General features: G+C 46.6%; 1 protein-coding gene across 3 annotated transcripts in view; it reads left to right on the top strand.

Moving 5' to 3' along the window:
• The first annotated feature begins 372 nt into the window (after window positions 1-372).
• The window catches only part of HLCS (holocarboxylase synthetase), a 213,647-nt gene continuing 186,231 nt past the window's right edge, over window positions 373-27,788 (top strand). Inside the window, exons 1-2 of one of the 3 annotated variants that reach the window (XM_055569923.1) lie at window positions 373-459; window positions 24,574-24,711. In XM_055569923.1, the coding sequence (XP_055425898.1) occupies window positions 436-459; window positions 24,574-24,711 (162 nt within the window). In that variant the 5' untranslated portion in view covers window positions 373-435. Of the gene's footprint in view, window positions 460-20,346; window positions 20,576-24,573; window positions 24,712-27,788 lie in introns of those variants that run through there. The other 2 variants (XM_055569922.1, XM_055569924.1) reach the window with 2 other exon arrangements.

Here is a 27,788-nt window from a genome sequence, read left to right as displayed (position 1 = left end):
TCGGGCGGAGAAGCCGGCCGGCCTGCCCCCTTCAGAAGTATCCGGGGCGCCGCACCCGTCAGGGAGGGTGTCGGGTGGGATAGGCTGGTCGCCGCCCCTCCGAGGGCCTCGTTCGTCTTTGGTCGGGGTCGCGGGGGCGCACCGGGGTTGAGCCGGCTGAGCCGCCGCAGCCAGCGAGAGGGGCGGAGTTTCCGCCGAGGCCGGGCAGGGGCCCCGCGGCACTCGCGCGCCTCCCGCTGCGGAGCCCCGGCTGGCACGGCCCGCTCGCCAGTGCGCACGCGCGGCCCGAAGCTCCAGTGTGCCGGCCCCGCCCCCCGTGTTTGCTGCGGGGGCGCTCAGACGCGTGGATTAGGGGCGGCAACTGAACCGGCCCGGCCGCAGCTAGCAAGCGGGGACGAGTTTTTCTGGAACCTGCGTGTGGGCAGAGGCTTTCTAATGACCCAGGATCCAGATGCAAGGGTAAAAAAAACCAACAACACATCGCTACTATTCAATTCAGTTGCTCAGTCATGTCGAGTCTTTGCGACCCCATGGACTGCAGCACATCAGGCTTCCCTGTCCATCACCAACTCCCGGAGTTTACTCAAACTCCTGTCCATTGAGTCGGTGATGCCATCCAGCCATCTCATCCTTTGTCATCCCCTTTCCTGCCTTCAATCTTTCCCAGCATCAGGGTCTTTTCAAATAAGTCAGTTTTTCGCATCAGGTGGCCAAAATATTGGAGTTTCAGCTTCACCATCAGTCTTTCCAATGAATATTCAGGATTGATTTCTTTTAATATGTACTGGTTGGATCTCCTTGTAGTACAAGGGACTCTCAAGGGCCTTCTCCAACACCACAGTTCAAAAGCATCAATTCTTTGGTGCTGAGCTTTCTTTATAGTCCAACTCTCACATCCATACACGACTACTTGAAAGACCATAGCTTTGACTAGATGGAGCTTTGTTAATCCCTGGTTGAGGAGGGGACTGGAACCCACTGTCATTTCATGGAAACCGAAGAATTGGTGATGGACAGGGAGGCCTGGCGTGCTGCAGTCCATGGGGTTGCAGAGAGTCGGACACGGCTGAGGGACTGAACTGACTGACTGACTGCCCTGGTGTCAGGACTTACTGAATCTCTTACGTTCTTTTGTCTCCTTGTGGAAAGATTTCAGCATGAGGCAAAGAGATGAACACAGTTAGTTTATTAGCATAGGACGCTTGTGTGAGATACTGGTGGGCAGGCAAGGGCTCGCAGCCCTAAGAACAAAGAGGGCTATATTTGTATACTCAAAGCAAAAGTTGTGGGGGAGGCTATGTATGGAGAGGGGGAAGGGTATATGAACAATTATTGTACCTTCTCAATTTTTCTGTGAACATGAAACTGCTCCCAAAAAGCCTTTAAAAAATAATGTTGTTTCCAAAAAAAAAGTGGGGAGAAGACTGTCTTTTTCCTCACTTTTGGGTAGACATCAAGGCTTACATCATTAGTTATTTGACCCTAGATTGTCTAACTGGGTGATTGTCATATGGTGGTGATGTACACTAAATGGCAACTTTCCTAGTGACTCAAACAGCAAAGAATCTGCCTGCAATGCAGGAGATCTGGTTAGATCCCTGGGTGGGGAAGATCCCCTGGAGATCATGGCAACTCACTCCAGTATCCTTGCCTGAAAAATGCCATGGACAGAGGAGACTGGCAGGCTTCAGCCCATGGGGTTGACATGGACAGAGGAGACTGGCAGGCTTCAGCCCATGGGGTTGACATGGACAGAGGAGACTGGCAGGCTTCAGCCCATGGGGTTGACATGGACAGAGGAGACTGGCAGGCTTCAGCCCATGGGGTTGACATGGACAGAGGAGACTGGCAGGCTTCAGCCCATGGGGTTGACATGGACAGAGGAGACTGGCAGGCTTCAGTCCATGGGGTTGACATGGACAGAGGAGACTGGCAGGCTTCAGCCCATGGGGTTGACATGGACAGAGGAGACTGGCAGGCTTCAGCCCATGGGGTTGCAAAGCCAGACAGGACTGAGCGAGTGACACTTCCACTTTCACTTTATACTAAAATATGATGCTTCATCTCAGGCTTCAGCATAATGTCCCCTTGCACCAAGTTTCTTTCGCCTTGCACCTTTAATTCCTGTCTTGGCTACATGCATAAATGCTCTTCTTCAAGGACCATTAACTCCCTGACTTCATATAACAAGGTTTGGACTCCATATGTATTATCTTGTGTTTTAACTATTAAGACTTCTGGCTTGAGTGTGCCTGGCACTTGGACATGCCTGGTCTTCCTTCAAGGCAGTATAGATTGAACCTGTGTCCTCTGCATCCATGGCAAATGCTTAAACACTGGACCCCCCCCCCCAGGAAAGTCCCATTTATCAAATTTTATATATAGTAGTGTGTATATGTGGAGGAGGAAATGGCAACCCACTCCAGTCTTCTTGCCTTGAGAATCCCATGGACAGAGGAGCCTGGCAGGCTACAGTCCATGGGGTCAGGAGAGTCGGATATGACTTAGCTACTAAAGAGAGAGAATGTGTATATGTTAATTCCAAACTCCCAGTTTCTCCTCCTTCCCCTTCCCCTTTGGTAACCTTAAGTTTGTGTTTTGTCTGTGTTGAACAAAACTCTTGACTATATGCTTTCTGTGTGTAAACAAGCAAACAGAAGACAAAATTTGAACTGCACTTAGTTCAGTTCAGTTCAGTTCAGTCGCTCAGTCGTGTCCTACTCTTTGCGACCCCATGAATCGCAGCACGCCAGGCCTCCCTGTCCATCACCAACTCCCGGAGTTCACCCAGACTCACGTCCATCGAGTCAGTGATGCCATCCAGCCATGGCCTTTTCTGGCAATTCTGAAAGTATTTTCTGTGTATTTGGGGATTAAGCAAATTAGGCACTATCATGGCATTGCTGGGAGCGAGGAGTCTCGCCGGGAGAAAGTGGTACAAGTCTGGAGGAAGGAAGGCCAGGGAGAGCTCTGTGGACTGGGCTCCAGTTCCCAGATCTGCCTGCTGAAAGAACTTTGGGACCAGGGCCGCCCCAATGGCCCTAAGCATTCCTAGTGTTCGTATTTTGGTTCTAAATCCCATTCTCCAGAGTTCCTTGGAGAAGTAGCTCACTCCGTGAAAGTGAGTGTTAGTCACTCGGTCATCTGACTCTTTGTGAGTCCATGGACTGTAACCCCTCAGTCTCCAGTATAAAAAAATACATATTACACAGTCTCAAAGGATCACTCCACAGATTATTTAATAAATTACAAAGGGAAAAAAGGAAGCTTTATAGAGGGAAAATTTGGCGAATACCACCTTAACCATGTGATCAAAATCAGCACCACAGAGAATGACGTAAAAAAAGTGCCAAATATGCATAACTTGAATTGGATCATGGGGTGTGTGTGTGTTAGTCACTCAGTCGTGTCCGACTCTTTGCGACTCCAGGGTCTGTAGCCTGCCAGGCTCCTCTGTCCGTGGAATTCTCCAGGCAAGAATACTGGAGTGGGTTGCCATTTTCTTCTCCAGGGGATCTTTCTAACCCAGGGATTGAACCTGGGTCTCCTGCATTGCAGGCGGATGCTTTACCATCTGAGCTACTAGGGAAGCATCCTGGGGTAACATCAGACAAACTAAAATTGAAGGACAGACTACAAAGTAATGGGCCTGATTCTTTTTTTAAGAGTAATCACTAGACTTTATTTGAACAACTGGGAAAATATTTCCTTAAACTGTTTATAAGTGGGAAGAGATGCATGGTATTGGAAGCACACGAAGGAAAGAGGGAGGGGAGGGGGGAAAGAAAGTTGGAAAGCAAAGAAGCAAAAAGGCCAGGAAAGAAATACTGCATTGAATGAACCACAGACCAGAGTACCTTTCATCTTACGTACCCTTAATACATTCATGAAACTTCCAGAGATATTTCCGTTAGTTAAATGGGAAACTTCCACAAAGTTGTGTCTGACTCTTGGGACTCTATAGACTATAGCCGCCAGGCTCCTCTATCCATGGGATTTTCCAGGCTAGAATGCTGGAGTGGGTTGCCATTTCCTTCTCCATGGGCCTGACTTTTAAAAACATGTTTACGTAGTGGAACTTCCCTGTTGGTCCAATGGTTAAGACTCCATGCTCCCAATCAGGGGGGTTGGGTTTGATCCTTGGTCAGGGAACTAGATCCCACATACTGCAATTAAGACCTGGCTTAGTCCAAAAAATAAAAAGTCTAAGTCATGAAAGACAAAGATTAGGGAACTGTTCCAGAGTAAAGAGGAATAAAGAGACATGACAACTCCAATGAAAAGGTGTAACTTTGAAGTGGGAAAAATACTGCATAAAGGATGTTATTGGAACAATTGGCAAAATGTGAATATGGACTTGGTCGTAGATGTTAGCATTGGATCTATGTTAATTTTCTGAACTTAAGCTTTGTAGGGTGGTTACCTAAGAGAGCCTTCTCGTTCTTAGGAAATAAGCCCTAAAGTATTTGTGGGTGAAGAGTCAAGATTTGTGCAACTTAATCTGAAATGGTTCGGGGAAGAAAAAAGTCTCTGTTTTGCTTTGTACCACTGAACTGGATATGCCACAATTTACACTATAAGTTCTCTATTGTTGAACATTAAATTTTCCAATTTAAAAAGTCATTCTTACAAACAATGATGCTATCAACATCTTTACAAATAGAAATTTTCTTTTGTCACCATTTTTAGTATAAATGCCCAGAATTAGGAATACCAAATCAGAGTGCCAGTGTTTTTAAAGCCTTTAAGAAGAGAGTAGTAATTCAAGATGCTAAGAGTGGTTGATTTAAATAGAAGGTTGTAAGTAACCAAGGGAGGTGAGAGAACAGAGCTACAAATAGCAGGAGATTTTAAAAGCAGCTGCTCATGCAAAGGACTCTCCCAGTCCTGGAAAACTCCCCGCACTATGGCAGGGGGCTTGCTACCCCAAAACGGCTGCTGTAAGCATAGCGTGGGGGGTTTTCCAGCAGACTTTTTCGGTTAGCAACTTCTCTACCCTTGTCCTAGGACTCATGGGTCTAATCCAAACCACCATGACCTAAATCTAGACTTTGGACAATAAGGGATTTGTGCCTCCGGAGGATTCTTCTGGCTAAGAAACACAATGTGATGCTTTGTGTTCAGGAACCTCGTGACTCTCCAAGATAGCTGTGAACATTAGTAGAAATCTAAAATAAAAAAGAAAGAGTATTTGGCCTAAAAGATACTGAGTTGAAATAAAAACTGCTAGTAATGGGAGTGTAAATTGCTATAACTACTTTGGAAAACTGCTTAGTGTTATGTTTTTAACACTCAACATTAACTTGATCCAGTAACTCCTATCCTAAGTAGGTGTGTTCCCAGAGAAATGCTTCAACATGGACTCCAGAGAGGCAAGTAAGGGAATGTTCAGAGCAGCATTACTTGTCAGAGCAAATGAACTGGAAATAACCCAGTGTCCATCAACAGGACAATGGCTAAGCAATCTATGATAGAACAGAATTTTATATAGCAGTGAAAATGAATAAAGTCCAGCTATGCAAAATTATGCGGCTTCCCAGGTGGCTCAGTGGGTAAAGAATCTTTCTGCAATGCTGGAGACACAGGAGACAAGGGTTCGATCCCTGGGTTGGGAAGAACCCCTGGAGAGGGAAATGGCAACCCGCTCCTGTATTCTTGTCTGGAAAATCCCATGGACAGAGGAGCCTGGCGGGCTACAGTTCATAGGGTCACAGAGTCGGACACAACTGAAACGGGTTAGGGCACACGCATGGTTATATGTGTGAAGCTTAGAAACAATTAGTGACAAGGCTTAGAAGTTTCCTTTTTGAATAATATTTTGGAAAGCTAAAAAACTTGAGCTTTTAGGGATGTGTTTATTTGTATTAAGATTTTCTTTTATTAAGTTTATGGATTTACTCATTTATTTTTGGCTGCACGGGGTCTTCCTTACTCTCCGTGGGCTTGCTCTAGTTTCGGCGAGCGGGGGCTACTCTGTGTTATGGTTTGAGGCCTTCTCATTGCGGGGGCTTCTCTTGTTGCAGAGCTTGGGCTCCAGGCACACGGGCTTCGGTAGTTGTGGCTCGCAGGCTCTGCAGCGGGGGCTCAGAAGTTGTGGCACACGGGCTTAGTTGCTCCATGGCATGTGGAATCTTCCCAGACTAGGGATCAAACCTGTGTTTTCTGAAACGGCAGGTAAATTGTTAACCACTGGGCCACCAGGGAAGTCCTTATAGTAAGATTTTTAAAAACAAGGTAAATAAAAATATAAAATTGAGGGACTGCCCTGGTGGTCCAGTGGCTAAGACTCTCATCTCTCAATGCTGGGGCCCTGGGTTTGATCCCTGGTTGGGGAACTGGATCCCACATACCACAGCTAAGACCCTGTGCAGCCAAATAAATACAAGTAAGTTAAAAAAAAAAAAAAAAATATATATATATATATATATATATATAAAATAGAGGATAGTTAGGCAGGGAGTATAGCAGATAGGTAAGAAGTATAGCATTGTTGGCAATAATCTCTTTTTTCTTTTAATGTGCATTGTAATATTTTAAAGAGGGATAGTCAGGGTGGAGTGTTTACCAGTTTATCACTTCATTTTATTTGATTTTCAGGCTTCTCCAAGGGAGATGCTGCATTTCATGGGTGACGTAAACTTGGAGGGTAGTTAATAGTTAGGATGGCAGGTCCTAGTTGGCTAAATCCAAGGGGCACAGGTCAACAGGATACAATTTAACAGGAGTAAACCTGTTGACATTGGTTTCAAATGTCAGCAGCAAAAGTATAGCTAGAATTAGGACCAGTGATTTTTTTTTGTTTTGTCTTGGCCACGTGCATGACATGTGGGATCTTACTTCCCTGGATGGTGGATCAAACTTCCGCCTCCTGCGGTGGAAGCACAGACTCTTAACCACTGGACCGCCAAGGAAGTCTAGGATTAGTGATTTCTTTAAAAAGAAAAAGTCTAGGATTTTATATGAATGCAGTTTCAGTAAGCTATCAAGCTCATTTGGCAATAATCTAGTTCTTAAATTGAGGGCTAGGTACATAATGTTCATTTTATTACTAGATTTTGCACCTTACATATGTTACTGGAAATTCTTTTGAATGTGTTGCAATTAAAAACATCACTGGTGTCTACTGTTTTTGCATGTTGAATTTGAAAATAGCAATGTAGATAAAAATCAGGAAACCATACAATTTTCTAATTGGAAGAGGCCTTCAAGATGATGGCTAATCTGAAAGGTAACCATTTAAAAATTATAACTACTAGGGAATATTTGTAGTTTGGGAAATTGGGGATGACTCTAAACATAAAAGCAATGGCAAATGTCATGAAAAAAACTGAGGTTTTATTTAATTGAAATGTAAAACTGATACATCCAAAATCATCTTAAAATTAAAAGGCAAATGTTAAACTGATGAAAAATATGCCATAAGCAGGGACTACCCTGGTGGCTCATTGGTAAATCAGCCCTGTAGTGCAGGGGACTTGGGTTCAATCCCTAGTTGGGGAACAAAGCTTCCTCATGCAACTGAACCCAGAGCAGTGCAGCTCCTGAAGCCTGCACACTCTGGAGCCCTCACCACAACAGGAGAGCCTGTGTGCTGCAACTAAGAATCCATACAGCTAAATTAAAAAAAAAAAAAGCCACAACTATATACCAGCCCCGCGTTGATGCCCGTAATACAACATTATGACAGCTTACGGAAAAACCTGAATGAACTTTTTGGCCAACCCAATATAAAGAGCCCATAAAATCAGAAGGAAACAGTAATACCAAAGTTGAACAATGGCAGTGGACGTTAGCATGATGAAGGAAACTGTCAACAAAAGGAGAAAATAGCCTGCGGAATGGAGAAGATATTTGCAAACAATATGTCTATAAGGAGTTAATATCTAAAATACAGAATTCAACATTAAAAAAAAAGTGTTTAAAAAATGGGCAGAGGACTTTAGAAATAGACGTTTTTCCAAAGACATACAGATGACCAATAGACTTATGCAAAAATGTTCTATATCACTAGTCTTCAGGGAATTCTAAATCAAAACCACAATGAGGGACTTCCCTGGTGGTCCAGTGGTAAGACTCTGCACACCCATTGCAGAGGGCACGGATTCAATTCCTGGTTGGGGAAGGAAGATGCTGCATGCTGGGCAGTAAGGCAAAAAAAAAAAAAAGAAACAACAACCCCTAAATAAACAATTCCCTGGTGGCTCAGATGGTAAACATGCAGGAGACCTGTTTGATCCCTGGGTTGGGAAGATCCCCTGGAGAAGGAAATGGCAACCCACTCCAGTATTCTTGCCTGGAGAATCCCATGGACAGTGGAGCCCGGTGGGCTACAGTCCATGGGGTCGCAAAGAGTCGGACACACTGAGTGGTTTCACTCACTAAACAAACAGTGACCCGTGGTGATATATCACCTCTCACCTGTCAGAAAGGCTATCATAAAAAACAAGTATTAGTAAGTACTAGTGAGGATGTGGAGAAAACTTTTGTACAGGAAGCGACTTAAGTGTGCACATTCTACAGTAGTCCCTGGGAGCTCCCTGGCAGTCCATTGGTTAGGACTCAGCGCTTTCACTGCCTAGGCCCTGTTTCAGCCACTGGTAGGGAGCTAAGATCCCAAGCCCCTCGATTGGCCTGACCAAAAACAAACAAACAAACAAAAAACCCAGAGGAATGGCTAAACAGATCATGGATACTCAAACATGGACTATTTTGTAGCTGTCAAAATGTATCGGGTGTGATGGAGATCTCAGCTTGAGGTTTTCTCTGACCTGGAGTTTATTCCTTGGACCATCCCTAAGCACTTCCCTGGAGGTCAGAGACAACTGCTTTCCCCTTTGTGGGTATCTAAGTGATCCCAGGTGTCAGTCCATTTCCCCCCATACCCCCCAATAATGAATTCCCTATTTCCCCCAAGAGGAGGAAACCTCCAGTCCTTGTTTGAAAATGCTGTGTTGGAAGGGTTCGGAAGGGTTCAGATGGCAGAATTAAGACTCCTTCATCCCTAGGGTGGGCTTCCCAGGTGATGTAAAGAATCCACCTGCCAATGCAGGAACTGTAAGAGAGGAGGGTTCGATCCCTGGGTCTGGAAGATCCCCTGGAGAAGGAAATGGCAACCCACTCCAGTATTCTTGCCTGGAGAATCCACGGACAGAGGAGCAGTCCATGGGGTCAGAAAGAGCTGGACACTACTGAAGAGACCTACCATGCAGGGACCATACCCTAGGGTAGCGATGGAAATCTCCTATTGCTCTTAGTAAAGGAAGACTTAGTTAATACATCCAGCTCTCAGTTGTACTGAAAGGAGGAGTAATGCCAGGGAGGAAAAGCAATCCACTGAGTAAACAAGTTCAGTTCCCTGCTGTCCACCTCCTTCAGCCAACATCCTACCGAGGGGATCCCTATGCGGCCCTTCTCCTCTCCTTCATTCGGCAAAAGCTTCGGCCACCTTCACTGTGAGCTGAGAACACAGATCCGGGTCCCTGTCCGCAGGGCTTCCACACATCTCCAGGGGAGGCAGACACCCTGGACCCGCAAGGGCAATGTGGGCGAGCAGAGTTGCAGGGCAGCTGGAAGGCGGCCTGTGCCACCCCCGGAGGTGACATAGTGACATTGAAAGTGAAAGTCGCTCAGTTGTGTCGGACTCTGCAATTCCATGGACTGTCCACGGAACTCTGCAGGCCAGAATCCTGGAGTGGGTAGCCTTGCCCTTCTCCAGGGGATCTTCCCAATCCAGGGATCGAATCCAGGTCTCCTGCATTGCAGGCGGATTCTTTACCAGCGGAGCCACCAGGGAAGCCCAGTAACATTGAAGGCCTGAGCTAATATTTCAGGGTTTCAGGTAGGAGGATGCTGGGGCGGGCCAGGCGGTGATCGACGCGGAAAGGGGGCACGGAGGAGGGCAGCGGGAACGGTGCTCCGGAGCGTCCAGAAGCCCCAGCCAATGTGGTCAGTGGAGGCCGGAGCAGCGGGCAGGATTTGGGGTTGTGCCGGGCAGCGGGGCCCCCACCAAGGGGGATCTCCACCCGGCCTTTCCCACGGCCTGCTTCCCACGCCCCTGCAGCCACCTGCTCTGTCCTTGGGGGGAAGCCTCTGCCCGCCCCCACCGCCCCCTCCTCCCCACCCCCCCACAATCGGGTGCACTGGCCGCGGGGTCCCGGGGTTCGGCCCACAGGTACCTGTTACTGGAGGCTCTCTCTTAACCAGGTAAAGGGCTGGGGCACCTGGCGTGGGTTGGCAAGCAAGGGCTCAGATTTCCTACTTTTGATCTTGCTGTTTGATCTCCACCTAGAGAGACTTATTTATAGAAACCAGTCGTTCCATCACGGCCTGCTCTCCGGCTTTTGCTGTTTTCAAGATGCCTGATGGGTGGCTGGGTGCAGGCTGCCTTCCAGCCTGCAGTCTTGCTCCTTGCGCGCTGCGTCCCAAGTTCCAATTCGGCGGCATTTGCCGCCCTTGGCTTCTCCAGGAGATGGCTCTTTTCTCTCTTCAGGGCCCTGTGGTTCCTGAGATGGCTTCTTGCTTTTCTAGACTCTGAATTTCTCTTTTTTTCCCCCACCAGATTTCCTGTTATTTTCTTATAGACTTAAAGCTCTGGGGATGAAGAAGCAGGGTTTGCATGGAGGCCTTTTAAAAATCCAAGGTTGATTGCAAAGCAAGGGAGATTAACAAGGAGACATTGCAGCCTTGCCTCTGAGGAGCCTGGATAGTGGTACCTCTATGGGAACCAAATTCAGTGAAAACCGGGAAGCAAAGTCCAGGCTGGGGATGTGAGGGGCTGTATGACAGCTCCTGGCTTCCCCATCCACTCTTTCCATGGAACTTTCCTTTCAGACTCATGAAATTTCCAGTAGCAATGCTTTATAACAGGTATATGACTTTTACCCCCTCCCTTTTAAGCAGGGTTTGCTTTCTCTAATCACTAAGTTGCAGTTCCCAGGGGAAAATGTTCAGGTTGGCTGAGAGAAAAGAGAAAATTATGATGTGATTCATCGGCCCCTTTTTGTGGCACTTTCAGCCACAAGGAGAGGACCTGACTGTCCTGGGTGTTACTGCAGTGTCTGCCATTTCAGGCTGAGTCTGCTTTGTTTGTTTTGGGGGAAGATCCATGAAACTTAGGATTGGTACAAGTATGACTCTTGAATTTTCATATAATTGCAGTGCTGCGTGATATGCAGTGATATGCATAACTGGATATGTATAACCAAGATATGTCTTGGTTTTATGATCTTTTTGATTCTATACACTTGGAGATTCTCTTTTTTAATAACATTTTTTGATGTGGACCATTTTAAAGTCTTTATTGAATTTGGTACAAAATTGCTTTTGTTTTTATTTTTTTGGCCTCGAGGCATGTGGATCTTAGCTCCCCAGCCAGGGATTGAACCTGAACCCCTTGCCCTGGAAGGTGAAATCTTAAGCACTAGCCTACCCGGGAAGTCCTTTTTTTTTTTTTTAATATTCTTTTCCATTATGGTTTATCATAGGATACTGAATATAGTTCTCTGCTATACAGTAAGACCTTGTTTATCCACTTCAGTAGGTATGTATACATGAGTCTGCCTTTTAAGTCATCTTCACCTGTGTTTTGCTGGATGCCACGCACACTCCCAGAGCTCTCTGGCTTAGGGCCCTTTCGGCTTCTGACCCTTCAGTCCCTTTGCTCTTCCAGTTGTCCCTTGATGCCCGTCTGCCTGTCCCTTGGTTCTTTCTTGGCCCCTTCTCGTTGCTCAGATATGCCCTGGATGGGCCCTGGGCTGGGTGGGGAGATGCGCTGCCAATGATCTTTCTCATTTCATTAAAAATTTTTTTTTTTTGGCCTGGCTGTGTGGCTTGCAGGATCTTAGTTCTCTGACTGAACCCGAATCCTGGCAGTGAAATCCCAGAGCCCTAACTATTGGACCACCAGGGAATTCCTTTTCTCATTTAAAGTGTAATGGTTTTAGTTCGTTTCCCCATTCATTCGTTTGACCCCAATAACTCGTCCTCTAAAAGTGAGACTTTTCAGAAAACGGGACAGAATTGCTCAGAAGACAAACTTGGTGCTTGGAGGGAGGGGCAGCTCATCTCTTTGTGGTGTAGTCTCTGATCCACTGAGGCGGTTTAGACTTTTGAGGCTGCTAAGGGCTTTCTGAAGGAGCGTGGCATTGTCAGTTCTGGAAACTTATGGTACTGACCAGCCCAGCTGCCGGTCCTGGTCCTGTCTGATGGGCAGGTGACTCTTCACAGATGAAGAGTCTGTGTTGGTTCCTCCCCAACCAGGAAAACTTTTATTATGCACCTGGGATATAAAGGACCATTCCCCTCTGCTGGATGAAGACAAGTTTGCTTTCTATGGAGAAAATTTTGTGAGTACTCCGCTCTCTAGTGGCCAAATGGGCGAAAGAGGTAACAGTCTTACTTCACTTTACAAACAGAAGTTAGGAGCCAGTTTAGTGTCAGGAAACGTTTCTGGAGCATCTAATGTGCCGTCACAGTGCTAAACCCCAGGGATATGGAGGTAAATGAGGTCACTGCTAGGCAAATCCTTGCAAATTGAATCACGGTGTAAATGTATTAGTATTTTTTTTGACAATTTTAGAGCTTGAAGGGGAAGTTAGAGATGATCTGGTTGTCTCCCTTCTGCTTTTTTTAAACAGTTGAAAAACCAGCGTCCAGAGAGATGAAATGATGTCCTTAAGATGACATGGCCAGTTAGGCAAAGGGGGAAAAAATGCCAGTGAAATTCAGTGGACAGTCATCCTTTGATTTTCATAACTTATTCTGAAATACTTCTGGACTTACCACAAGGTTGCAAAAATAGTACAGAGTTCATTTGCTCAGCTTCCTCCAGTGTTAATATCTTATACAACCATGGATTTATCAAAACGCACACATTAACATTAGCACAATACTATTAACTATAGACCAGTTTTTCTACTACAGTTCTTTTGCTGTTTCAGATCCAGTTCAGGATATCACACAGCACTTCTTTACTTACCACATTGCATTTAGACTCTAGTTTTTAACTTTAGATTTTCATTACTGTTGCTTGAAACAGTAATGAATTAGTGGGGTTCTGCTGCCGTCCAGACACTGTCAGAAGCCCCCTTTGTCTATGGGAGTAGGCTTGGTGTTTCCAGAGCTAGCTGTTTGCCCTGGAGATCTTGATGCCATCCTGCGGCAGCTCTGTGGGTGTGCTTGAACTCTGCAGTCCTAGCTTATCTGATCTGGGTGCAAATGGCTGTCCTTGGGGCTCAAAGTGGCACGGCCTGCACTGTCTGCCACCATTCCCTCTTAAATTTATTTTTTACATATTTATTTTTATTTATTTGGCTGCGCTGGTCCTTGTTGCGGCATGCGGGATCTTCACTCTTCATGATGGCAGGCGGGTTCTTTGGTTGCGGCACATGAACTCTTAGTCATAGCAGGTCAGATCTGGTTTCTTGACCAGGGATTGAATCTGGGCCCCTTGCACTGAGACCACAGTTTTAGCTACTCAACCACCAGGAGAGTCCTGAGCACCTTTTTTTTGCCAAATGGCTTTTTTGAAGAGCTTATTCTTTAGCACACCTCCCCACCACCCCCTTTTTTGGCCACACCAGGCAGCATGAGGGATTCTAGTTCTCCCACCAGCGATTGAACCTGAGCCCCCTGCAGTGGAAGGGCTGAGTCATAACCACTGGACCGCCAGGGAAGTCCCTGAAATTCTTTATTAGAGGCTAGGGAGTGAATCTTTATTATTTGTGTTTTGCAAATACCTTTTTCATTCTAGAACTTGTCTTTCTCATAGTGTCTTAATGTGCATGCAAGCTCAGTTGTGTCCCCCTGGACTCTTTGTCCCAGACCCATGGACTGTAGCCCGCCAGGCTTCTCTGTCCATGGGATTTCCCAGGCAAGAATCCTGGGGTGGGTTGCCATTTCCTCCTCCAGGGTATCTTCCTGACCCAGAGACTGAACCTAAGTCTCTTGCTTGGCTTCCCTTGTGGCTCAGATGGTAAAGAATCCGCCTGCAATGCGGGAGACCTGGGTTCGATCCCTGGGTTGGGAAGATCCCCTGGAGAAGAGAAAGGCTACCCACTCCAGGATTCTGGCCTGGAGAATTCCATGGACTGTATAGTCCATGGGATCGCAAAGAGTTGGACATGACTGAGCGACTTTCACTTTCACTCTTGCTTGGCAGGAGCCACCTGGAAAGCCATAGTGTCTTAATAGACGTTTTTAATTTTGATGTATCAATCTTTTTTTCTTTAACTTCTGGTTTTGGTATCTTGATCGACTAGTCCTTCCCTATCTGAGGTCACAAAAATATTCTTTATTCTGAAAACTTTATTGTTCTTCACTCTTGATTCTCGTATGCCACATCTCCATCCATCCATCCATCCATCCATCCATCCATCTTCCTCCTAAAGTACATCCTCTAGTGAGACTGTATGTGGTCAGCTGAAGTCTGAGGTCACATTTCAGAAAACATCTTTTTTTTTTTGGTGCTCTACTTGAGTGATCATTTGGGGAAGTCAACAGTTTTAGGTTGAGCTAGTTCCCTCAATATTTTGAGTGTGTTATTCTATTGTTTTCTATCTCATTGTTTTGACTTTGGAAGCAACCTTGTCTTCTTTCCCATTCTCTTTGGAGAGTGTCTCTTTGCTCGATAATCTTTAGTGACACTCTGCTGAATTCCGGCTTCAATTTGTATTGATAGCTCAGTTGGTAAAGAATCTCCCTGCAATTCAGGTAAGACCCTGGTTTGATTCCTGGGTCGGGAAGATCCCCTGGAGAAGGGAAAGGCTACTCACTCCAGGATTCTGGCCTGGAGAAGTCCATGGACTGTATAGTCCATGAAGTCTCATAGAGTCGGACACGACTGAGCCACTGTCTTATCTTAAAACTGATTTTTTCTTTAAAAATACAGTAACATTTTCTTGGCAATTTTATATATGTTTCATACTGTTGCAAGATTTATAGTGAATAAATTCAGTTGATTCTCCTAGTCAGTGTTATCTTGACCTATAGTAGTCACGGTTTATTTTTACTGCAGAAAGATCAGGTAGTTAGCTGTTATCTTGGTATTTGTTGTTGTTTAGTGTCTGACTTTGACTCCTTGCCACCCCATGGCCTGTAGCCCGCCAGGCTCCTCTGTCCATGGGATTTCTCAGGCAAGAATACTGGAGTGGGTTGCTATTTCCTTCTCTAGAGAATCTTCCTAACCCAGGGATCAAACCCATGGCTCCTGCATTGCTGGTGGATTCTTTACCACTGTGCCACAGGTAGCTATTATATAATTAAGATATAATGACGCATTACATGTGTCATCTTCATAGGTTTATGTGAAAACTTCTTAAGGTTTTATGTGAAAACGTCTTTTAATTCTTGGGTCACAGTTCACATCTTGTCTTCACTGTCATCTATATTTTTAATTATAGACAACTCTGGTGTAGAGTCCTTTTGATAAATATAAAACTTTAGAAGCAGTAATAACAGTAGAAAAACAACCAAAGTTTACAAAAAAAACCCCCAAAAAACAGGACTTCCCTGATGGCTCAAGACAGTAAAGCATCTGCCTACAATGTGGGAGACCCGGGTTCAATCCCTGGGTCGGGAAAATCTCCTGGAGAAGGAAATGGCAACCCACTCCAGTATTCTTACCTGGAAAATCCCATGGACAGTGGAACCTGGTAGGCCACAGTCCATGGGGTCGCAAAGAGTTGGACGTGACTGAGCAACTTCACTTTCACTTTTACCAAAATAAAATGCCATTAATGTAATAAATTTCTCAGCTTCACTGTATAATAAGAAATCATTTAGGGAAATTCAAAAGGCATTTAATATGAATTTTTCCTATTTGGAATAAACCTTTTCAAATACTGGGACTCAAATTAACAAAAATTTTTGTTTCTAACTGCATGTCTGTTTCTGCTTTGTAAGTAACTTTATATCTTTTTTTGTATAAATGGTATCTTAGGATATTTGTCTTTCACTTACTTCACTTAGTATGATAATGTCTAGGTCTATCTATGTTGTTACAAAAGGCATTTAATGGCTGAATACTATTCCATTGTATATTTGTACCATATCTTTATCCATTCATCTCTCGTGGACATTCAGTTTGCTTCCAAGTCTTGGCTATTGTAAATAGTGCTTTGGTGAATAATGGGGTGCATGTATCTTTGAATTATACTCTCCTAGGAGTGGGACTGCTGGATCATACGGTACAAAATTAACTTTTGAGCAAGGGTAGTGGTGGTGGTTGGTTTGGGCCTGGGCATTTGCTAATTAGCAAGATTTAAATAACAGTTTTGTCTAAGACAACCCAGATGCAGGGAATGACAGAGGTGACTTCAGCACTGCTGCTTGAACTCTGTGAATCACCTGGGGATTTTCTTCAAGTGCAGATGCTGATTCAGTGGTTCTGGGGTGGGGCTTAGGATTCTGCATTTACAGCAAGGCCCCTGTGATCCTGATACAGCCAAGGACCGCATTTTGAGTAGTGAGGGGCTACACAACATGAATCACGTATACCCAGTATGATCCCTGATGTCTTAGTTTGCATCCTTCCCCTTTGCTGTCTGGGGATGATGAGCTAAGCTCCTTTCTGAGCCTTTTCCATCATTTTCCACGGGATCATAAATGAGGCTTACTGTGTGACTTCTCTTATTCCTCTTCTCTACCTCCCTTACTGAGTTCCTTCCTGGGTGTGAATGGTATCACTGGTCCTCAATTCAGTGGTTCAGAGGGACCTTACCCTCTTCTCAGTTCATCCTGTCCCCTATGGTCCCCATGCTTTGTAACCCAGAACTGGCTGATCCTCATATTTTACCACATTGCTTTAAAAAAAAAATTTTTTTTTTTGGCTGCACTGGGTCTTTGTTGGGACATGCAGGCTTCTCTAGTTGCAACACAAGGGCTCGGCTGGCCTGCAGCACGTGGGATCTTAGTTCCCCAACCAGGGATGGAACTCTTGTCCCTTGCATTGGAAGGTGGATTCTTAACCACTGGACCACCAGCGAAGTCCCTCTTAAGATGTTTTCTGAGACCCTGACATCCTGAAGCATCTAAGCGCAAACCTCTGAAGTTCTCATCTGGCCAGATGGAGTTATGGTGTCCGTGGGAAGCAGAGGGCACAAAGTTCTTGAGGAACTTGAAAAAACTCGGGCTACTTGTGACCTTCAGGTAGATGAGATGACCTCGGCATTTCTAGCTGAGCCATAATTTAGCAAACTCCAAGAAGGCTATTTGACGAGCTCTTCTAATAAAGCATTAGGGTTAGTCACTTGGTTAAATGATTCTAAATGAGTTAATTAATTTTGTCTGCACTGGGTCTTTGTTGCTGTGCACAGGCTTTCTTCAGTTGCAGCAAGTGGGGGCTACTTGTCATTGCAACGCGAAGGCTTCTCATTGTGGTGGCTTCTCTGGTTGCTGGGCACAGGCTCTAGGCACACAGGCTTCAGTAGATGGTGGCTCCCTACTGGGCTTAGTTGCCCTGGTGGTAGGTGGAATCTTACTGGACCAGGGGTCTAACCCAAGCCCCCTGCATTGGCAGGCCAATTCTTATCCACTGTACCACCAGGGAAATCCCTATACTGCTGTTTTTAAAAATTTATTTCTTTGACTTTGTTGGGTCTTAGTGGCGGCATGAGGGATCCAGTTCCCTGACCAGGGACCGAACCTGGGCCCTCTGCATTGGAAGTGCAGAGTCTTAGCCACTGGATCACCAGTAAGTCCCTATGCTGCTATTTTAAAGCAGATGAATGTTCAGGTATGTTAAAAATAAGCCCCTGGATTAAGACAGACTTGGGAGTGGCCTCCCTGCAATCTGCCCTCCATTTACAGCAAAGGTGGGGGCAGGAAGTAACGCAGAGAAAACCCCTGCTCTACTTGAGCTGAGGATGCTGTTCTTTACATACTGCCTTTAAAAAAAGATGAGGTTCCAGGGGAGAAACCTGTCAGGTTTAGGAGCCACCATGATTCTCTGAGGGGACAGGAACATTGAATCCTGCTTCCCTTTCTCTCTTGGTCATAGGATGCTCATAGTTAGGCTGGTGACCCACACATTCAAGAACAGCAGGCCACCTTGTAGTGCTCTTCTGTCTTCCACTTGTTTCCTGTCTTTAAGAGTCCAGAAATACATATTATTATTGCATTGTGTGAATTTATGTCTTTTATCTTAAAATTCCTTTTGCTTGAAGGTGTAGTTCAGTTCAGTTGCTCAGCCGTGTCCCACTCTGCGATCCCGTGGACTGCAGCATGCCAGGCTTCTCTGTCCATCACCAACTCCCAGAGCTTGCTTAAACTCATGTCCATCGAGTCGGTGATACCATCCAACCATGTCATCCTCTACTGTCCCCTTCTCCTCCTGCCCTCAATCTTTTCCAGCATCAGGGTCTCCCCAGTGAGTCAGTTCTTCACATCAGGTGACCACAGTTCAAAAGCACCAATTCTTCGGCCCTCAGCTTTCTTTATAGTCCAACTCTCACATCCATAGAGGATGACTGGTCAAACCATAGCTTTGACTAGATGGACCTTTGCTGGCAAAGTAATGATGTCTCTGCTTTTAAATGTGCTGTCTACTCTTGCCTGGAAAGTCCCATGGGCGGAGGAGCCTGGTAGGCTGCAGTCCATGGGGTCTCGAAGAGTTGGACAGGACAAAACTGAGTGACTTCACTTTCACTTTTCACTTTCATGCACTGGAGAAGGAAATGGCAACCCACTCCAGTGTTCTTGCCTGGAGAATCCCAGGGACGGGGGAGCCTGGTGGGCTGCCGTCTATGGGGTCGCATAGAGTCGGACACGACTGAAGCGACTTAGCAGTAGCAGCAGCAGGTTGATCATAGCTTTTCTTCCAAGGAGCAAGTGTCTTTTAATTTCATGGCTGCAGTCACCATCTGCAGTGATTTTGGAGTCCAGGAAAATAGTCTGTCACTGTTTCCATCGTTTCCCCATCTATATGCCATGAAGTGATGGGACCAGATGCCATGATCTTAGTTTTTTGAATGTGAGTTTTAAGTCAGCTTTTTCACTCTCCTCTTTCATCAAAAGGCTCTTTAGTTCTGGTGTCATCTGCGTATCTGAGGTTATTGATATTTCTTTCAGCAATCTTGATTCCAGCTTGTGCTTCATCCAGTCCAGCATTTCATACTCCTTTCCCAATTTTGAACTAGTCTTTTGTTCCATGTCCAGTTCTAACTGTTGCTTCTTGACCTGCATACAGATTTCTCAGGAGGCGGGTAAGGTGGTCTGGTATTCCCATCTCTTGAAGAATTTTCCACAGTTTGTTGTGATCCGTACAGTCAAAGGCTTTGGCATAGTCAATAAAGCAGGTGTTTTTCTGGCACTCTCTTGCTTTTTTGATGATCCAACGGATGTTGGCAATTTGATCTCTGATTCCTCTGCCTTTTCTAAACCCAGCTTGAACACCTGGAAGTTCCTGTAGAAGCCTGTCTTGGAGAATTTTGAGCATTACTTTGCTAGTGTGTGAGATGAAGTCGTCGTATAATCTAATAAAAAGTCTCGTCTTTTCCCACTTGGACTGGATGGCTGGTGTGTATCAACCCACTTTGGGCCCTGATAATGTTCAGTCGCTAAGTCGTGTCGGACTCTTTCGCGACCCCGTGGATGCAGTACGCAGGGCTTCCCTATTTTTGTATGGCGCTGGTTAATCAGCCCCTTCCTCAATCTGCGTCCGAACCCTCAAGGGTGGACGGCTGGACTCCGGCTTAACCCGGCCAGGCAGCCACTGGGCTTCCCCTTGGTCCCCAGCCTACCGCGCCGTCTGCCTTCTTCTTCCTCCTTTACGTTGCCCCCCAGCCTCCCCCCAGAGTGGCCTCCCCCCGGTCCCTTCCAGCTCACCTCTCCTGGCACTGCCTGTCTTCTCTCTCCATAACCGCCCTCCCCACAGGCCTCCCTCCCTCTGGTTCCAGCCGCCCTTCTCCCTCCATCAACACGTCCTCCGTCACCCTCGCCAACTACCTCGCAGGCTCTTCCGGCGGCGCGGCCTCTTCCGGTCGGCGGGAGAGCGGGGCCGGCGGGAGGGCGTGGCCGGGCGGGGGAGGGCGTGGCCAACGAGAGGGCGGGGCCGGGTGCTGAGGGAAGAGGGCGGGGCCGGCGGGAGGGGTCGGGCGCTCTCTCGGGTGGGAGGCGGGGCCGACCAGAGGGCGGGGCCGGGCGCTCGGGAGCTCGGGCACTCGGGGTCGGGGGCCGATGGGAGGGCGGGCTCGGGCGCTCGGGCGCTCGGGGGAGGCCGATGGGAGGGCGGGGTCGGGCCGGGACGGGGCGGAGGCGGGGCCGGAGGGCCTCTCGGCGGGGGCGGGCCGCTCGGTGGGGGCGGGCCGGGAGGGCGGGGTCGGGAGGGCCGGCCGGTAGTGCGAGCGTCCGGGGCCCGCGCTCCGCCGCCGCCGGCCGGCCGGCCATGCTCATCACGCTGTGCTACCTGTACCTGTGGGCGCGCTGGGGGCGCGGGCCGGCCGCGCTCGTGCGCGCCACGGTGCAGCGGCTGCGCGCCTCGCGCTGCTCCTTCACCTTCTGCAGCGCGGCCGCACCGCCCCGGGGCTCCCGCGTGTGCCTGAGCCGTGGCGGCCGGGTCTTCTGTGTCGGCGAGAGCCAGGTGGGCGGGCGCTGGGTGCGCGGCCGGTGGTGAGGGGCCGGGGGCAGGCTCGGTCGGAGGCACGCGGCCGCGGGGCTGGCAGGGAGCCGGGAGCGCCCCCCAGCCCGGACCCCGCCATCGGCCCTGGTGTGTGCGGCCAGCGGGCCCCCTCCGCTTGCCTGGAGGCCGCGAGAGGCCGTGGGGCCTGCCCTGCACGCGATACCTTCGGGAGCCCGGAATATCGGGCCAGAAACCGATCGGATCACCTGTCCACGCGGTGCCCGCGCGAGGGTCTGGACGCCTGGGTCTTGGCGGTGCCGAAGCGGCGTGTACCCCTGTACCTGTGCAGAGTCGATTAGCCCCTGAGCAGCGCCCACCTCGAGTCCCTCCATCGTCTCTCGCCTGCCCTGGGCCGGAGATGTGGTGAACCCGACTCCAGAGACGCACAGCAAAATCCTCAGCTTTCTGTCGCCTGTTTCCGTGGTGACAAAAAGTGCCCTGCCCCCAGCTCCTGTCAGTTGCGTCATGTACCAATCCGGGCACCTAGCCTTTAATCTTTGCATCTTTTTGCTTTCGGTTTGCATGCAGTCCGGTCGCCTTGGCCGAATACTTAGCCTAAAGTACAAGTTCAGCCGGCCCTGTCACTCACAGGATGACCTGGGGCGGCCGTTGCTTTAATCTTGCAGAACAATAGTTCTTTCCACTCAGCTATTGTGAGCTTGCGAGGGCAGTGCTGTGCAGATTGCCATGGACATCACCCATATTGCTGTCATTAACATTTAAAAGTGTTTTGCTTTTAATGGTTTCTTGCTCTTTGCTCTTCCTTGTGAAAAGTTGGATCACTCTTGGCATTAAAATGAGTTTTTCTTTGTGGGTGTAAAAGCGTGCGGAAATTAAACTCTTATCCCAGGTTTGAATATTTTGTTGGGGTTATGCTTAGGTATGTCATTGTACTTTGCTGCTACAAATCAAAAATACCCATTCTTGTTGATATACTATATAACACAGAATATGAGTGCTTTTTGTCAGTTCTGAGAGAGTGCGTGTCTAATATCGCCTAGATGTTCATTCATTACATTCAGTAGATTCCTGAGCGAAGGACGGCTTAATTCTTTTAAGGAATCCTGATTGACAAAGATGATAATGAAAAATGCAAGGGTGGATTTTTCTATAATTTGTTGCTGCTAAGTCGTGTTTGACTCTTTGCCACCCCTTGAACTGCAGGCTCCTCTTGTCCATGGGATTCTCCAGGCAAGAATACTGGAGTGGGTTGCCATCTTCTTGACCCAGGTATCAAACCTGTGTCTCCTGCATTTCAGGCAGATACTTTACTGCTGAGCCACCTGGGAAGCCCTTCTTTTATAAGTAGTGGTTTCCAGACTGGATTCATTTACTTAAAAATTTAGAGTAGAAATTTTGAACATCCAAAAATAATGAGAGGTGAGATGCAAATGTCTTTAGTTTTCTTGGGAGACAGTTTTACTTTTGCACATCTCCATGACTTTATTGGGCTTCTGTTAACTTTGATAACTGTTAACTAAAGCTTTTCAGCCCTTGCTTACTGCTCTAGCTGGGTTTAGGGGTACCTGGGCTAAACCGGTTTTGGGCTTTTGGGTTTTTGTTTGCTGTCCTTCTTAGAGCTTTGCCCAGAAATCACTATTTCACAGAGATGTCCCCTAGTCCACACTAGATGTGACCAGTTAGCTCTGTATCCTCATAGACTTTAAGTCGCCTTTCAAATATGAAATTCAAATTCAAATATGAAATTCCAGTTTTTATCTTTTTTTTCATTGTGAGACTTATTTTTTTCATTAAAAAATTATTTATTTGGCTGTGCTGGGTCTTAGTTGAAATACACAGGATCTTTGATCTTCTTTGTGGTATGTGGGATCCTTCCTTTTGGCATGTGGGATCTAGTTCCTGTACCAGGGATGGAACCTGGGCCGCCTGCATTGGGAGTGCGGAGTCTTAGCCACTCGACCACAGGGGAAGTCCTCATTTTTATTTTCATTTTTTAAAAATTGAAGTATAGTTGATATACAATGTTGTGTTAATTTCTGCTGTACAGCAAAGTGATTCAGTTATATATATATATTCTTTTAAAAATTATTTTCCATTATGTCCAATTTTTATCTTTTTCTCCCTAGAAATTGGGTCTGTTTGGCTTAGCAGCTTGACCTGTAATAGTTACTCAATGTTTCACTGAATAAAGTAGTGGTTGCTGGGCTTAATTAAGCTCTGTTTGAAGCCTGCAGTTGGGAAGTTTGGTTATTTATGATTAGCTACTGTTATTTTAAGACTGAAAATACCATGGGGCTGATGATTTGGTTCAATGGATACCTTATTGTCAGTCTCCCTGGGCCGAAGTAACTTTACAGAACTGAATCTTAGGCCTTTGCGGTCTCCGTATTTTATATACTTAAAATCAGATGCATAAAGAAGTATCACCAAAGATAGTTTATACAAACTGGAACTTTGAAGCTTTTTGTTTAATGTACATATTTTCTATGGGTAAAGTGGACAATCTTTTAAATTATTTTGCTCTTTTAAAAAACTTTTACTTATTTTTGGCTGCACTGAGTCTTCATTGCTGTTCGGGCTTTCTATAGTTGCAAGCGAGCAGGGGCTGCTCGCCAGTTTCAGTGAGTAGGGGCTACTCTGGTGGTGGTGGCTTCTCTTGCTGCACAGCACGGGCTCGAAGGTGTGTGGGCTTCAGTGGTTGTGGTTCCTCGGGCTTAGTTGCCCCAAGGAGTGTGGGATCTTCCCGGACCAGGGCTCAAACGCTTGTCCTCTGCATTGGCCGGTGGATTCCTAACCATTGGACCACCAGGCAAGTTCCTACAACCTGGTTTTTGTTTTTAACTACCATCAAATAATTATGTTTACCCATAGGAGTTATTCTCTCTCATTTTCATTCACGGATTGGTTCAGCAGATATTTATTAAGCTTCTGCTTTGTGCCAGGTTACTAGGCCCCGTGAAAATAACTTGCCGATCTTCCCAGCAAGGGCAGGTTTGAACTGACTAGCAACCCTATTGAACTTGACCCAAATGCCCTTTTTGGGGGTGGGTGATGATGAGAAGGCTCCCCACTTGCAACTTTAGCTTTCAGCTTTTTCTGCTCTGGATGTGCCTTGTCTTAAAGCCTTTTAACATTAATGTACAGTCTTTCTAGAGAGATTTCAGGGGGCAAGCAGAAGTCAGTGATCATAGCCAATCTGCTAACTGATCTTGATGCTGTCACGGCTGGAGGAGATGGAAGAACAGCTCTTTGGGCAACTGTCAGTAACAAGCTTCTGCTGACGAGCATGTACTTCTGAGCCACCTCACCTTTAAATGTACTTCCAAATAGTAATTTGGAAAACTCCTACATGTGCTCGACAGTAAGAAATGGTGGGAATAAGCTTCAGAATTAATTGCTTGGATGAACGCTGGTCTCCTGCATTGCAGGCAGATTCTTTACTGACTGAGCTACCAGGGAAGCCCTAACAAGTAACAGAAGAAGTGAAAGCTGTCATGGGTCACTGAAGGATGTTGTTCTTGGTTATTTAGTCGCTAAGTCGTGTCCAACTCTTTTGCGACCCCTTGGACTGTAGCCCGCCAGGCTCCTCTGTCCATGGGATTTTCCAGCTATTTATATTGTCACAGCTCAACAACTGCGCTTCAGTTGGTAAAGAATCAGCCTGCAATGCAGGAAACCCTGGTTCGATACCTGGGTCGGGAAGATCCCCTGGAGAAGGGAAAGGCTACCCACTTCAGTATTCTGGCCTGGAGAATCCCATGGACTGTATAGTTCATGGGGTCGCAAAGAGTCAGACACAACTGAGCAACTTTCAGTTTCAGCTCAACAACAAAAAAATGTGAGTTAATGCAGTGTATAGGAGAGCATCGGATGGCCTTAATGTAGATGCCACCTGGGATTACAGAGGCGAGGACGTCCTAGATGTTAATATAAGGGACAGTTGTTTTTGAAGTCATATTAAATCCTCTATTGAATTGTGTTTCTTTCCCTCCATCCAGTCCATTGATGACTTAAACAAATGGGCCCTGTTCCTGGTTTCTCCTTTTATACTTGAAGCAGAGCACATCGCCTTTGTGACAGAGAGCATTTGGGTGCAAGGTGAGAATTTACAGACACCGGCATCCTCTTCGGAAACTGTGAGTACCGTGTTTGTCATTTGTCAACCATTATCAAAACTGAATTTGTTATTTTACATGAGTGCTCTTTCTTGGCTTGCCTGATTTGCTTTCTTTTTGGATGTTTTGGGTTGAAAGTGAAAGTGTCAAGTCGCTCAGTCTGGTCTGACTCTTTGTGACCCCATGGGCTGTAGCCCACTGGGCTCCTCTGTCCCTGGAATTCTCTAAGCAAGAATACTGGAGTGGGTTGCCATTTCCTTCTCCAGGGAATCTTCCCAACTCAGAGATCGAACCCAGGTCTCCTGCATTGCAGGCAGATTCTTTATCAACTGAGCTATCAGGGAAGCCCTATTTTGGGTTAGATAAAAATATATTAGTAGGGACACTGGCAGTCCAGTGGTTTGGACCCAGTGCTTTTACTGCTGGGGCCCAGGTTGGATCCCTGGTTAGGGAACTAAGATTCTGTGCAGCCAAATATATATATATCCAAATACATACATACATTTATCTATATATCTATTTATATATCTGTGTTTTGAGACTTACCTGGTGATTCAGTGGTTAAGACTCCATGCTTCCACTGTAGGGGCACTTAGGTCCCTAGTTCGGGAACTAAGATTGTACATGCTGCATGATACAGCCAAAAAAAAAACGCTACCTGTGTTTAAGTTGTGTCTCTGGCTTGTGGTATGTTACTGGGCAGCAGCGTCAGGTCTCTCCCTAGGTCATCTAGTCCAGCCCCATAGCTTCTTGCTGCCAAAATCAGCTCATTTCTATCACTGTGTTCTCCTGGACGTCTCACCCTGAGTATTCTGAAGGCACTTCAAACTCAGTAACGTGTCCCAAACTGGTGGTTTGTATTTCTTTCCTGGATGGAAAAAAAAAGAAAATCTCAGATGAACACTCCAGCCTGTGGGTCCTTTCCCCTCCTCCTGCCTCCTTCCTGCCAGTCAGTGACTAGTTCTGCTAATTCCTTTCTTTCTGCTAAATCCACTGCCCACACGCCCCAGATTTTACTCCTTCCCTTCCATTTCTCCTCATCGCATCCTCCTCTTCATTATCTTTTTGTTGAATCTGAAAATGGCATCATCATGTCTTGGGTCTCCTTTGTGGGTTTTCCTTGAGACGGCCTGTCCTCTTTCTGGACACACACCCTCTGGTGTAAGCTCTCAATGGATGCCTTCTCCCGGGGGCTGTCACCTCTCAGGCCATGGATGCCTGACTCTAACTCCTTCCCAGCCCCCACCCGCTTATAGGCTGCTTCTGCTGGCATCTGGGGTGACTCCTTTCTGCCCTCACTCACCCATTGTATGCTTCCTGCCTGTGGCGTGAACGATCCAGGAGACGTTTTGCTGAAGACACCCATGGTCACTGGACCTCCATCTCACAACACTGTCTTGAAGACATTGTGTTGGGATGAATGAAAAGGAAGAGAGAAATAAGACTGGAAATAATTGACTAGAACTCAAGGTGGATGGAAATAAGAGCAGATAGGAAAAAGTAAAGGAGAGCAGGAACCTCTCCTCTGGGGCTCAGGAGGGATTTAGAGTTTTGCGTGTGGTGGTCTGACAGTAACCTAGTGTGCTAGGACATGACATTTTTGTCCTGCCAGTTCCTGCTGTTTATTAAGCTCTATATATACTTAGGATAATAATCATACCATTTATTGAGCCCCTGCTTGGTGTTTTATTACCTCTAGTGCTTACAGTTTTATAAGATATTACGGTCATTTTTAAAGAGAAGAAAATCGAAGTTATATGATTAAAGGTTAAAGTTTTTTTTTTTTGACATCAACCATTTTTTAGTGTCTTTATTGAATGTGTTGTAATATTGCTTCTGTTTCATGTTTTTGTCTCTTGGCCACAAGGGGTATGGGATCTTAGTCCCCGACCAGGGATAGAACCTGCCCTTCCTGCATTGTAAGGTGAAGTCTTACCTGTGGGACCACCAGGGAAGTCTCTGAAGTTTTCTTATGTATTCTAATGTTGTATATATCTAGTAAGATTTCAACTTAAAATCTGTGCCAAAATTTCTAAAATATTGCAACTATATAAAATATCACATGTGCACAGATTGCATTTTTAACACAAAAGTATGACCCACTGTGCTCTTAATTTTCATGGGTCATTGTTGCCTAATGTGTATCTCTATACACATAGCATCTTAAGGAACGTGGTTACTGTATTAGGTAAGGTACAGGCTGTTGTTGTGAAAGTCGCTCAGTTGTGTTCGACTCTTTTTGACCCCAGGGACTGTAACCCACCAGACTCCTCCATCCATGGGATTCTCCGGGCAAGAATACTGGAGTGGGTTGCCATGCCCTCCTCCAGGGGATCTTCCCAACCCAGGGATCGAACCTAGGTCTCCCACATCACAGGCAGAGTCTTTACTGTCTGAGCCATCAGGGAAGCCCAAGGTCCAAGCTAAGCTGTTGTAACAAGTGATGCCCAGCCCGTAGTGCTTCAGACAAGGTAGAAGTGAACTCGTCTCTGAGGGGGAAGGTCCTGCTCTGGAAGGCCACCCGGGGACCCAGCCCCTTTCTGCCCTGTTGCTAGGCTGCCTCCCCTCTGCCATCATCCCGTTCTCTCTCTTGGTGGAGGCTGGGCTCCTGCTACCCCACCCCGACCCCCACCCCCTAACCTGATCTGCATTCCAGCCCTCAGAATAGGGAAAGACAGGGAAGGTGGGGACCAACGCACTTCCTCTTTGAGGCTGTCATCCAGGAGCTTCACATCACATGTCTCCCAGCTGGAGGGAGGTGGAGAAATGCAGTCCGTAGCTGGGCAGCCATGGATTCCGTGAAGACCTGCAGTTCTGTTACTACAAGGGAGAAAGAAAGACTAGATGTTGGGAGATGATTAACATTTCTGCCGCAGCTCTCTCATTTAATTTACCTTCTAAGGGCGATTTAAGATCTCTCCTTGTGGCTGTTACTTAATTCTTTTTATTATTTTAAATCACCTGTGCTGTGTGTAGTCGATCAGTTGTGTTCGTCTCTTTGTGACCCCATGGACTGTAGCCCACCAGGCTCCTCAGTCCATGGGGCTTCTCCAGGCAAGAATACTGGAGTGGGTTGTCATGCCCTCCTCCTTAAAAAA

Source organism: Bubalus kerabau, chromosome 2 (genome assembly GCF_029407905.1).
Source record: "Bubalus kerabau isolate K-KA32 ecotype Philippines breed swamp buffalo chromosome 2, PCC_UOA_SB_1v2, whole genome shotgun sequence".
Lineage (NCBI taxonomy): Eukaryota > Metazoa > Chordata > Mammalia > Artiodactyla > Bovidae > Bubalus > Bubalus kerabau.
Note: the sequence above shows the minus strand (reverse complement) of the source record. Positions and strands in the feature narration are given on the sequence as shown.